Source organism: Phaseolus vulgaris, chromosome 4 (genome assembly GCF_000499845.2).
Source record: "Phaseolus vulgaris cultivar G19833 chromosome 4, P. vulgaris v2.0, whole genome shotgun sequence".
Taxonomy (NCBI): domain Eukaryota; kingdom Viridiplantae; phylum Streptophyta; class Magnoliopsida; order Fabales; family Fabaceae; genus Phaseolus; species Phaseolus vulgaris.
Window position 1 is genome coordinate 44,689,676 of NC_023756.2, and position 14,398 is coordinate 44,704,073.

The 14,398-nt window shown below is 26.5% G+C and overlaps 1 protein-coding gene across 1 annotated transcript; it reads right to left on the reverse strand.

Annotated features, from left to right (window-relative positions):
- Positions 1–734: 734 nt before the first annotated feature.
- LOC137838900 (CASP-like protein 4D1) lies at positions 735–1,634 on the reverse strand. Its single transcript, XM_068648108.1, has 3 exons — positions 1,486–1,634; positions 1,097–1,232; positions 735–986 (listed from the first exon to the last, which is right to left on the reverse strand). Exons 1-3 carry the CDS (start codon positions 1,632–1,634, stop codon positions 735–737), a joined length of 537 nt encoding a protein of 178 aa, XP_068504209.1.
- Between the last annotated feature and the right edge of the window lie 12,764 nt (positions 1,635–14,398).

Here is a 14,398-nt window from a genome sequence, read left to right on the forward strand (position 1 = left end):
GTAGACTTTGTGGAGTATCAAGTAGATGAACATCCAAATAGATAGAGAGAGTTCATGTACATTTATTATATGTTCGCTTGTATGATTACTTGTATAATGAACTTATCTCGACTTATTGGGTTAAGGTCCTTATGCATAACACAAGTGCTTAGAATGAGTTCCGTACTAGTTTTGGAAAACATATGTTTGCTATGTGATATTTTGTATCTATTGAAGTTGAAATTTCTAGACTAATCCGAATTTTAAATGGATTAGAGGGTTTGTTGAATTGGTTGATGTATTGGAATCAAAGATTATTTTGTTTATTGATCTTATTTCTTTATAGCCTACCCTTAATTGTTTGCTATGTGATTCTTCTATTGTCGGAATATGAGTAAAGGACATTAGAGTACTAAGGATGTGTCTATATGTATATTATCGCTTTTTGAAATATAGTGAATATGATTATTGAGAGTGTATGATTAGACTTCGTATATGTATATATTCGTATTTGAGATAGGAAGTAGTGTTTTGTTACATTTATGGGATTGTTACAAACAATTAATACATCTCCTCCATCAATAATATAATAAATAAAAGCCACTTTTATGAATGATTACTGAATAAAAATGGTCAATGATGTACAGAAACTTTATACTTGAAGACAAACAATCCTTTGAGGAAGACAGAAACATGAACTAGCCTTATTCAGGAGGTGATGAATTACTTCAATTGATGATGAAAAACTAACTCATTTAATTGAAAATGCCTTTGCTTCGATTTCTATTGATGGAGGAAATAACAGAAACAGTGATCATAGAAAGGCATGCAACAAGGAGAATAGCAGAAGCCACAATCCCACGAACAAAAAACTTGTCATATGTCTTCCTTGTAGGGTCACTCTTTGAGGTACCCACAGAGTCAAATATGTCATCAAAGAACTTTTTAAACTCCAAAGATACTCCAAAACCAACACCAACTCCTGTGGCCAGAAGCACACAAATTATCTGCAATTTCATGCAAAGTTACTTTCAGTTTCCACATCTACCTATACATGTGATAATTTTAATTAAATTGCTGAGGCTATAGAAAAAGAAGAAGATGAAAATGGTAGAACCTTGTCTCCAAAGAAGTCAAATTCAGGCAAGAATCCATCGCGAATCAACCTCTTCTGGTGTACTGCATAATATATGGCAAATGGTAGCTGCAATATACAATATGTACCACCAATTATTGCAACCACAGCTTCATACCTGCATTTTTCATGGCACCAATGTATGTGACATATAAGATGTTGTGCAGGCTTCAATAATTCAGGTTACTTTCACTCACAAATTATTAGAGTTTAGTTTCTATGCATTTTCTACCTATTTATACCAATTAGAAATTTCAATTATGTTGTTAAATATTATTATACATACTTGCATGTGCAAAAATATTATGCAGTAAACTTTTAATAAGTTAATGATTATGATTATCCACACTAGTTTGAATGGAGTTTCTTGCCTGTATGCATAGAAATCTTGAAATCTGAGCTTTGATCCATCATCAAACTTGACTTTGTTAGTAAATAGTAAGGCCACAGTTGCAGCTGAGGCTGCCAGAGTAACAATCCTCAGAAAAAGCATTGAGTTGGCCACTGCTTTGGTCACCATGCTTGCTTCAAATTAAGCTATTTTTCTTTGTTACAATCTTGTGTACCTACCAAGAAATCCCTTTTATATGCAAAACTAGAACCAAGACTCAGTTATTTTCTTTGTCTTTCTTTCGTTAGCTCCAATGGCATTTGTTTTATATAATCTGCAAAACCTCATTTGGATGAGTGTTGGAGCAAACAGCAATGCCAATACATTGTTCAATTAATCACAAAATTAAACACTATTTGATAATATATAGTAATGTTTGTTGAATAAAACATGTTTTTCCCAGTTTAGGATAAATGTGCCGCATTGGTGAATGAGATTTGGAGAGTTATTTGAATAACAGTAGTAAATGAGGTTTGAAAATATAGAAAAAGGATAATTTTTAAAAGGAAGTAGTGGATGTACTATAAGTTTTGCTTTGGTTCAATTAAAGGTTTGGTTATGAATTTAGGGTTTAGGCAGACTTGAGAGTAAATATAATGAGAAAGGTTATTGTTGAGTTTATGTAAAAGGTTGGATTACCCTTAAAACATTTTTTTTTTCATAAAAAAATATTTATTCTTTCAATCATAAAACAAAATTAAACACTATTTGATAATATATAGTAATGCAAAATAAGAGTAGTATGTTGTAATATTCCAACACTGGTTAACAATGCAAATAAAATCATTGATAGTATTTGGTTAAAAAAATTGAAGCAAACTTGTTTTCTAAATAACAGAGATTATACAAATTGATTTTAAAATCAGATGAAAATGACAAAGAAAATGGATACTGTTCTTTTCGGAAAAGCCGAGGGATTTTAAAGAAATAGTGAAAACATAAACATAAACATATTTGTGTTTGTCTGATTCCAAATTAATTTATAAGAAGTGATTTTTTCTGAGCTGTGGCAGTAATTTGGCTTTATCTCTCAGCTCTCTGCCAACATTTGAAAATCACAATGACTTAGGTTTCCACTATGTTCTTCACCATCACCGGCTTCACGCGGCAAGCAATTATTATAATTAAAAGTAAAAAAAAAAAAATTTAATTTTTTTTTCTATTTTTGTTTTGTTGTAGACTAATTTATTTGATTATAGTTATTGATATATTTTTTTAATAATAAAATGTAAGAATAATAATAAAATTGAATGAAATTTTAATATTTTAATCAAACAATATTTAATATATAATAAAACAAAGTAAATATAAATAGTGTAAGATTAATTTAATGAGGGGAAAGATAAATATCTCTGTAATTTCGTGAAATTTCAAGAATAATTAGATTAATATATTTAAAAGGTTTGCATAAAATATTTTGTCTTTTATGTTTGTCTTATATATTTGGTTTCCACTCCCCAAAAAAGTAGGTAGCTAGTGACTCATTTATTATGAAATAAAGTTTTTTCATTGAAAGGTACAAGTTGTATGAAAGGTTAAATTACAAGAACTCAGATTCACAAAGCCTTTGAAATCAATCACCCATAACATTCCTCTTCCAACAACCAACTATTTTTCTTAAAAATATAAGAAAGTTTTTCTTAAAAAATAACTTAAAAAAAAAATGATAGTAATTTTTTAATAACTTATTCTAGGATATATAGGATGTATGAATGAGGAGGTGTATTAATACCTAATTCGAATCCTACATTTTAAAATAAAACTTTACAAATAATAGTTTATAATAGCCAAAACCTTATAAATCGGAATTCATATGAACATTATAATTATATTTAAGAATGTAACATAAGTCTTATATAATATGGTAAAATTACATTTAGTTTAAAATAAAAGGTGAAAATAACCTTGAGAGATTTTTATTTTTATTTTTATTATTATTATTATTATTATTATTATTATTATTATTATTATTATTATTATTATTCAGTATCTAATTTAAAACTGTCAAACTTTTAAAAATCGAGCTGCATGTTCTGCAATTTTGTTTACTTGTTCTTTCGCAACTACAAATTCAATATTTTTTATTTTTATTTTGCTACCCTATTTTGGTTTGGGCAATTGATTTCTGCACCCAAAAGAATTTAGACCTGCACCCAAACATTAACGCAAAATGTCCTCTGTAGTTTTTCGGAATTCTTTTTTCAAAATATGTTTCTAGATTATTTTTTAAATTTTTTTAGAATGTATTTATTTATTTTGGAATTTTTTTCCAAAATAAGATTTTTGTTCTTCATTCATTTTCGAAACACAAAAATTTATTCTGAATTTTCTTTTTCAAAATGTATTTTTTATTTCCGAATTTCTAATTCTGAAATGAAGAATAATTTTAGAATTTCAAGATTGATTGGGTGCAAGTCTAAATTATTGGGTGTAGGAAGCAATTGCCTTTGGTTTCTTTGTACTTAAGTTGAAATCAGGCAAATTCTTTTTTCACCATATCAATTTCAACATGCACTCTATATTTTTAAAATTATCCTCTATTTTGAATTTAAAATTAGAAATTCAAAAATAAAATCTCATTCTAGAAAAGTAAATTCAAAATGCAAAATCTGAAAAAAATATTCGAGAAATATTTTTTTACCACATCCCTTTTATTAAAGGTAACTTTGTCATTTTGGAAGGGTATTTTCGTTATTTCAATGGAAAATCGGGGAACAAATTGTGATCCATTGAAAATGTCAGAAATGGGCTTTCAACTTTCTCATGTAGACTGGGTAGTAAATAAACTTGTAAAAAAGAGTGGATCCTAAGCTTAACGTCCTTGTTAATCACACTCCATTTTGCTTTGTGCACTCCCCCCCAATGTTTTTGTATGCTATTACAAAAAGATCCTTTTATAAGACTAATTTTTGAAATGTAGTTATGTTTTAATTACGGTACTAATTAAAAGGTGTTCTACTACATTATAACTATTTTTGTATTGTGTAAAACATTATATTATAAAAACTACCTAATTTCTGTGAGAATCTAGGAAAAAGTGTAAGTGTAAACATGAAGGGAGTACAAGGGTGTAAATAGCATCAGCTTAAGCTTAAATGAGCAAAGCCTTTAATATGTGAATTGTTTCTTCCTGCACCTCCACAACTTCTCCCAACACCCACATAAGTCAGACGAAAATTTTGTCCTTAAAAAATACATTCCAAATTCTACAATTTGGAAATATATTTTTTCTATTGAATTGTAGAATCCTTTACATCTAGAAATTCCTTCCAAATTTTATAATCTATATTTTTTTTCTTTTAAAAAATACAATTTGGATTATAGAATAGGGAAGGTATTTTCGGATCAGAAATATCTATTTCTATAATCTAAAAATACCTTCCAGATTTTATAATTCATAATGTAATTTTTTAAAGAAACTCATTATGGATTATAGAATCCAAAAGATATTTACAATCCATAAATACCTTCTGAATCACCCATTCTAAAATGAAAAACATCAATATAACATAGAATAATTTAATATTTTAAAAAGTATGAAATGTCACAAGAATATATAGAGGTGTAGGAAAAAAAATCTTCTATTTTTAGCAACAAAAAAGCCCGAAGGGCCGCAAGTCAATGAAAACATGGGCCATAAAAAAACTTTGAATGAAGCAACCAAACCTAAATAAACCACTATGCAACTAATGAAATTGAAAATAGCAACAACACAATCACAACACAAGCCAAGAATGAGAAAGCATTTAATATTCAGAAAACCCCTTTGTAATATTTTTTTTTTCTAGGAACTTTCTTGGTCTTAATCCCATTATTAAGAGGCCATTCAAGGTAAATTCCAAGGAATAATATTATATTTAGAGATATAAACATTGGCAAGGTGTAGGAGAATTGACCCAATTTTGAAGATATAGATTAAAAAGAAAGTGTTCTACTTTTTGAAGTGTCAAAGTATGATTTTTGTGTTTGAAAAAGTATGTTGAGATTGCACACGTATTAAGTATTAAAATGACAAGTAGTTAGCTGAATAAATGGACTAATTGAATCTGAAATTAAAGTGGTTTTAGAAGAAAGGTGCATGGGTTAACCTAAATGCCTTTCTGCGCCTAATAATTTAGTGCTTTTCTAGAATATGCATTTGCCAATATATCACAACATTTGGTTGAATTAATTGATTTAGTTAGTTATATTACTTTCTATGTAAGCATTGGTTAATGAGATGACCCAATTCCAAGCATTGTGTCATCCACTTACTTCCATTTATATTAATAATTTTAACCAACATCAAACTCCATTTTTCCTTCTATATAAAGTATGCTTACAAACAAACTTAATAATAATGTTCTCCTAAATCTTAGCCTCACCCTCAAACCTAACAACACACTTCCCCTATCTTCATTTACATACCAAAATTAATAATGTAATTTATTATATAATTACTTAATAATAGTTATAATAATTTTTTAAATTTATTATATTTTTATTGATTAAAAGTGTAAAAATTTCTGTGTATACAAATTAATACCCTGACACAAGAGTAGTAGAGCAGAGTTTTGGAGAAACTTTTCTGATGATGTTGATTTTGAAACAAATGTTAAATCTTGTAGATTTGGTTGGAGAACGAACTTCTCTTTTGTTTTATATTATTTTATTTTAGAAAAATCTAAAAGATTCTAAATATATTATCCAAAAAATTTATTAATTATTTATATTTTCTGAAATAATACTTTAACTTCTATGGAAACACTTATGAGAAGTAAAGTTTTTTAGATGGAAAAATTGAAGTTAGTGGGGAGAGTTCAGTACAACAATACCTACCAAATGATAAAGGGGAAAGTATGCAATGAGAGAAATATTAGGAGCTAATAATTACCAATGGAAGGAATAAAGTCTAGAACCAGATTTGACTTGGATAAGAACAAGAGCATAATTTATTTATATTAAATAAATTATGTTTAATTTAGTTTGTATATACTTCTCAATTTGATCATCATATTTTAACATAGTACTAATACAGAAGTAAAACTTGTATAATTTTTTTTAAGGGCTGGAACAACCCAATTGTCCTCATTAATATATTTTTTCTTACGGGCAATTATAGTGATAGAATATAAATAAAAAAATGTTAATCTATTTTAAAAACTTTTATAATTAAATTTCTAATCTTACGGGCAATTATAGTGATAGAATATAAGAATAAAAATCTTGATACTCAGTGTATATTAATGCAAAACACACGTTAATTATATATGAAGAAGAATGTGTGCAGATGTTAATGTGCATGTGTTCAGGGGTAATAATATTATCATCTTTATTTTATTAAAAAGCCAGCAAAATTTTATACCTCTAATATATATATATATATATATATATATATATATAAAAGTTTCCTAAACCAATATTTTTTCAAACATTAAATAACTAATACCTACTATTTTTTTAAAACAAATATTGAGTACAAATATCATTATAAGAAAATTATTAAATAAAAATTAATTTTAAAAATAAAAATAATTATTTATTATATTAATTAAATTATATATTATTTTATAAACTAAAAAAATTATTAATATCTAAAATAATTTCTAAATTTCTAAGTTAATTTTAAAATTAATATCTAATTAGCTATACCAATTTTTTTACTACGGTAAAATTGGTAACTAAAATTTTAGTAGTTAAGTATTAATTTATAAATTTAAAAAATACTCTAAATATCAATAAATTTTTATTTTATGAAATATTATTTAATTTAATTAATATAATAATTAATTATTTTTTATTTAATAATTTTTTTATGAATATATGTGATGAGACTGAAAAATGGTTAAGTATTGATAGTTCAATACACAAATATATAATAGTAGCCAAAAGTGAGGCAACAAAGGAATGAAGAATGATGATGTATTTATCTCCAAAGATAGATGGGTCGATGAGAAGGGAGTGTGATCTTAATATGAATATTTGTATAGGAAAAACATGAATTAGTGCATAATTTGAAGATAGTTTTTTTTTTCTTTTGTAAAAGCATGGGACTTTTTTGATGTTTGGGATTTGATGCTTTGACTTTTGGACTAGCACAAGCAAACTGCTCTTTTTGGATTTAAAGATAGGTATCCCCCACTCACATGGTTTGTTTCATGACTTATCACTATTCAACTTGCAAGAGAAAAATTCTCATTCAGCCTTGTGGATCAAAAGAGATGCCTAAATTTAACAAGGGTCCCAACACCCAATTTTATTATTAGGGTTTGTTGGCTAAACCCTTTTTCTTCCTACATTACACAACTTTACCATATCAACACTTCTAAAAATCATATTCACACTCACACACTCACACTCACACCACAACAAATTCATGGAACCTTTAGATCCTTCCTTGCAAAGCATATGTCAATTCATGGAAGCCTTTTGTGTTGTAAATAACACCTTCCTTATCTTTATTCTTTCCATTGTGTGTGACATGTTACCACTTATAACTTCTTTTTGGTTACTTTTTGTTTGTTTTACTTTCCCAAAATGCTTTCATACCCTAGAACACACAAAACCTCCATGCAAAACCTCTTTCTCTCTTTCTCTCTCTCTCCTTGGTGCACCCATGGGTGATCATAGCCCCATACTTTTAGGGCTTTTGTCTTTCATGTGAGATGATCCAGCCACCATCATCATGCTTGAAGGTGATGGAGAGGCACATGGAAACTAAAAGGTCATCTTCCCACAAAAGAGTACACATTACAACCAAAAAGAAAAAGAGAAAAAGGGATCAAAAGAAAAAGATTGATAATAAAATATATAAAACCCTAATATATGTTTTCTCTTAAACAAACAAAACAAAAGTAAGTAAAAAAAAAAAAAAAAAAACAACCCACGCTCCCATGTCCTACTAGATAATGCTCCTCCTCAACACTCTCATTCATGATCTCATTGATTTCTCCTCGTTGGGAAGAATAAAGGAATCAAACACTACCCTGTCCCTGAGTTGGGTGTATGGGTATGTGTTATAGAGACACTTAGATAGTGAAAGGGAGAGAAAAAAACAAGATAAAGAACACTGTGTAGATCGATTAATGTAAGGGCATAAAAGAATCACGTAGACCAAAACCAAACCATGGTACGAAAAATCCAAGTAGAAGCTAACTTTTTTAACACAACTGACAAATTAATATTTCCAAGGAATTCACTGGAATGTGTCACTTTCTATTTGACATATGTATCTATAACTCCATTAGAGAGGGGAGGGAAGAAAAGAAAAGTGATCATCATCATCATCTCTATCACCATATCTAATTGCAATTTGCATGTTACAAAACCCCTTTTCTGTGTGAGTAGTTATTTTCATGATGGTATTCTTAAACACTGGCCCTCATTATTGTTGTTGTTGTTGTAGCATTTTTTATAATTTGCTCCAATGGTTTTGCTCTGATGAAAAGTTGAATCATGTGCTCATCACAGCTGCATCGTCCCACCATTATTCCTCAATAGTAAATACCCTTCCACCAATTTAAAGGAAGACAAGAATATTACCCAAGTTCCAATTTCGAATACTTTTGCATTCTTATTTTCTGCTTCACTGTGCAATATTGGAACACACAACAACACCATCATCTTCTTCTCAATTCTTCTACTTTTTCCTTTCCATACAAATTCACACAACTTACTTCTCAACACTTTAATCACTTTTTCCCCCACTACCATATCCAAATTTATGTGATTTTTTTTAAGGCTTATAAGGAGAATGACTTTTATTTTATATATTTATGGTTAAAATATACATTAGAAGAAACTCATTAATTTTATTAAAAATAATAATTAATTATTATATTGAATAAATTAGATATTATTTAAGAGATTAAAAAGATTGGTAATATTTGAAGTAGTTTATGTAATTAGTAAAAAATTACAAAATAGTTTCTAAAATCTAAATAGTTATTAAGGTTTTAGTTGCTAAAACATTTACACCTAATTTGATACCAATTATCTAATTAGACACTAATTTAAAAAATAGTTTCTAGCTTTTTATTAATAAGAAAAATTACTTTACATACTAATATTTTTTTAATTTATAAAATAGTATCTAATTTAGTTAATATAGCAATTGATTTTGTTTAAAATTAACTTTTATTTAATAAATTTTTTTAGTGATATTATTCATATTTGGAAATATTTTAACTGATGGTGTTGCTCCATCTAAATATTTTATATTTATTTCTTACATTTATTAAAAGACACAAAAATGCATGCTACTTATATATAAAACATAAGAGCTAAAAATCTATAAATTGTTAAAGAGACTAAAATCAAATATTTGAATGATGAAAATTTTATTTTACTAGAAACATATTAACGAATATTAAAATATATGACATAGAGGGAATTCTCATCCATTTACTAAAAATATTATGAAATAGAAATCACTTTTAGACACAAAAAATAATTAGTTGTTATAGTAACTAAATTAGAGACTATTTTAGGGATTAAATAAATTTTTGATTTCTAGATTAGTTTCTAAATTGATATCTAATTAGCAACTAAGGTTTTTGTTACCAAATTTAGAATCTAAATAATTGGTAGTTAAAATATTGGTAGCTAATTTGATACCACTTTAGAAACCATTTAACAATAATATAAACTATTTTAGAAACCAATTTATTTTTAGTTTCTAAAATGGTCTCTAATTGAGTTACTTTCTAAAGAGATTGGTTTATAACCATAATAATTTTGCTTTGAACCATAACTCATGATTGTATATAAATTGGAACATTCTTTAAATGCTCCATGCCATTAATTTAATTAGTTGTGTTGATAAAGATAAAAATAAAAATGAGGAAGTTAATTAAAAGAATCCATCAACTATGTGAAGCTGAAGGGGGATTTGCTGAAAAATAATTTTGTTTCTCTTAAGACATAATATCCAAACTGCAAATACTACATTTTTGCATCCAAAAACATTTATTTTCACTGTCCCTATGATGGAGGAATTATTATATCGACGTATGTACGTTAATAAGTAACTATTTTCCATTATCATTAAAATGATATTTAAAAAATATTTTTTTTCCCCAAAATTAGAGAATATAAGTCATTTCGTACGTAAAAATAAAAATCAAATATATGAAATTTTCCATAAATTGGTCAAACCTTATAGTTCTCTCCAATAATAAACTAATTCACTGTAATAGAAATCATGTGAGTTCAAATATTAACAGTGTAATATTTCCTTTAATTTCATTTAAAAGCTATATCTAATAGCATTTAAAATTCAAAAACAGTGACAATTTTGTTCTCTTACGGTAAATAAATATTGAAGGAATAGTACAAAATTATAATGTTTAAATTAATTGTTTCATTTTTTTTTTGGGCAGAGCCTATATACACTAAAATAAAATCATGAAATGAAAACTAATTTTATAAACACAAAAAGTTATAGTGACTAAATTAGAGACCGTTTTAGAAATTATAATTCTTTTTTCTAAATTAGTTTTTATTGTTGTTAAATAATTTTTAAATTGGTATCTAATTAGCTACCAAAGTTTTAACTACCAATTATTTAGATTTTAAATTTGTTAGAAAAAATATGGTAGTTAATTAGCTACCAATTTAAAAATCATTTAATAATAATATCAACTAATTTAGAAACCAAAATAATAATAATTTGAATTGATGTGAAACCCGAAAACAAAAGTTTATATTTGCTATTCTTTGTTTATATAATATTACTTCACTTTGCTTATAAAAAAAAAAACTTAACACTGTTCAAAAATGATATTTCTTGTTCTAATTATCGTATTTTTTTAATTGATAAAAAAGAATTTAATATATATAAAAAAAAACAGATGGATTTACAAAACAGTAAAAAAAAAGAGTTGACTTTGGTTCTAATTATAGTAGTATATGTAGTATGAACGTAAAGCAAAGCAAAAAGGAGATAAAAATAAAATATATGCCTTACCTATTATTTCTTTGATATTGATGGGAAACATGAGATAAAAATTATTTAGGAACACTAATGACAAAATAAGTGTTCACTATTTAAAAAGACAAAGTATAAAACAACTCTTTTTTCATGCTTTTGATAATTAAGCTAGATATTTAATTATGATTCTCTTAATCAGTTCTTGATTAACACTATCCTCTGTCACTGTCACAATTAGTCAGAACATAATTATCATGATCTTATGCACAATTAATCAGAAGTCCCTAGAATATTATTGATTAAAACGCTTTAGGTAGCTATAGTGTGATCCATTAGATGCATGTGCATGAATGAATTATTAAATTTTGATTAGTGGTCAAACATTTTTAGTGGATCATCTATTTATTGTTAAAACCTGTATTTATTTTTCAACTAAATAAAATTTGATTTGACTTGATTAATTAGTAATTTTCGTAGTATCACAAATAATATCAGTATTTTACCTAGTAAAAGAAAACATTGAATGTTGATTGAGAAAAAAAAAAGTGTTGAATCACTAAAAAAATATTATGCTGATTCAATAGTAAGTTGTTCAAAACTGCCATAAATATTGTATAGTATTGATAAGTTTCATTTATAATTATTATTAGAAAATTTATTAAATAAAAACAATTTTTTTAAAAAAAATAACTAAGTATTATATTGATTAAATTAAATATTATTTTAAAAAATAAAAAATAATTCATATTTAAATTAATTTTTATTATTGCTAAATGATTTATAAGATAGGATCTAATTAATTATTAATGTTTTTACTATCAATTATTTAAATTCTAAAATTTGTAGCTAAATTTTTTTTATCAGCAATAATAGATATATAAATATGAACCACTTCAGGGGTGGATCAACCCTTATACAATAAATACATAATCCAACGTATAACATTACCCTCCAAACCAAACAGGCAAAAGCACAATCTACTCTAAGAACCTAAAAAAAACATTAAATAACCAAACGCATACATTTCAAAGGTTCCAAACATCAACTGGAAAAGGAAACCGAAGCAGTGCGAGATTTTGCAGAAATCTAAGACCAAACCTTTGCTTGTATCAGGGTATAAACTTCAGACGCGTCGATCACACCATTGTTGAAAATAATAGAATTTCTATGAATCCATATTTCTCCCACGACCCCCACTCAAATTGTATTCCACACTTCATTAATCAAATCAGATGACGTATTCATCATAAATTGAACAAACGTAACTAAAATATTGATAACTAATCACATACCAATTTAAAAACTATTATCAATAATAAAACTTATTTATATATTAATAATTTTGTAGTCAGTATAATATTTAATTTAGTCAATATATTAATTAATTAATGTTTTATCTAAAACTAGTGTGTGTTTAATGATTTTTTTTAGTTATCATCTATAACGGTATTTTTTTTTAATAATGGAAAAGATAAACCAAAAGGATTGTCCCTGTATAGAGAATGAATGGTGATATGAGGCACAATCAGAAACAGGAATGGATCATTATTAGGACATAGACAAGAAGTAAATGGCGATGTAGCCAACATCTCACACACCCTTATAGGGTTTATGATACGATGATGAACAAGATATGTTTGTCTTGTGCAAACTGATTAAAAGATCCAAGATTATTGTGTGGAATTCAGACAACTCTCTTATATTTGTCCATACATATTTCAAACAATTAAATGAAACAAAAAAAAGGATCCAACCTTCAAACATGAGAAGACAAGTGGCTTCAAATCAGGACATCCTCACAGGAACAAACAATGATATAATACACACACCGTAATAATTATAATAATTATTTACATCACTTCATCTATACGAATTTAGACACTTCATTGAGACATTTTTGACATTTTTGAAGTATCTGTATATGAATTGAAACATTTTTGAAAACATCTGGACAAGAATTAGAAGTGTTTTATTTTATTTTATTTATTTATTATTAATAAAAATATAATTATAATAATTAATTGAAAGAAAAAAAAAACTCATAGAGGCCCCTCTCTCTCCCTCATTGAGACAAAGACAATTTAAGAATATATAATACATTGAAAAGATCTCACCCCCACTGATATTCATTGTGAACCCCACCACACTCTTATTTCTACCCATTCATTTTCTGGCCATTATGATCATTTCAACCCCATTGATAATGACTGGTCAAAACTTGATTGATCACCTAAAGAAAGCTAGAATACATATACATGCAATCAAAAGGTAAAATCTAAAGAAAATTCATCATGCATATGTCTCCCTTTTTCTTTCTTTTTTTTCCCTCATTGAGTTCATTAGTCTCTTCATCAATCAATTTTTTTCTTCTTCATAACATAACCATTATCATGCATAGATGCTTCTTCTATTGCCCAAAATGGTGACTTGCCTCGTAAACAAACTTCAAAGTCAAAAAGCTTTTCCCTACACTCAACCCCACTTATTTGCCATTTCAATTTAACAATCAAACCTATGCATATTATAATGTTCCTCAATTTAACTTTCCTTTTTCCACTGCTCCAAATGAAACAGTGTAGTTTTCTATCTGCATTTTTCTATCATATTTTCACTTAAAACAAAATAAGTTTTTAAAATTTGTCTCAGTATTTCATTTAAGTCTCTAAATCTAATGTTTCTGTGTTCTATTCTTAAAAAACAAAAAGAATGTTATATAACATAGAAACAAAAAATTGAGAAACTAATATAACAATATTTGGTTCACGATTTATGTCTAATATTATTAAAAAATTATTAAATAAAAATAATTTTAAAAATAAACTAAATACTATTTTATAAAGTAAAAATTATTGATATTTGAAATAGTTTTATATCTAATTAGTTACCAAGATTTTAATTATTAATTTAAGTAATTAAAATATTAATAATTAATTAGATATTAATTTACAAATTTTATTAATAATATAATAATTATTTATTTTTA

Coding starts and splice junctions, on each gene's coding strand:
- LOC137838900 (XM_068648108.1), bottom strand. CDS start 1,634: ATGGTGACCAAAGCAGTGGCCAACTCAATGCTTTTTCTGAGGATTGTT. Junction 1,233..1,485: donor CAAGATTTCTATGCATACAG/GCAAGAAACTCC, acceptor TGAAAAATGCAG/GTATGAAGCTGTGGTTGCAA. Junction 987..1,096: donor TTGACTTCTTTGGAGACAAG/GTTCTACCATTT, acceptor ATGAAATTGCAG/ATAATTTGTGTGCTTCTGGC.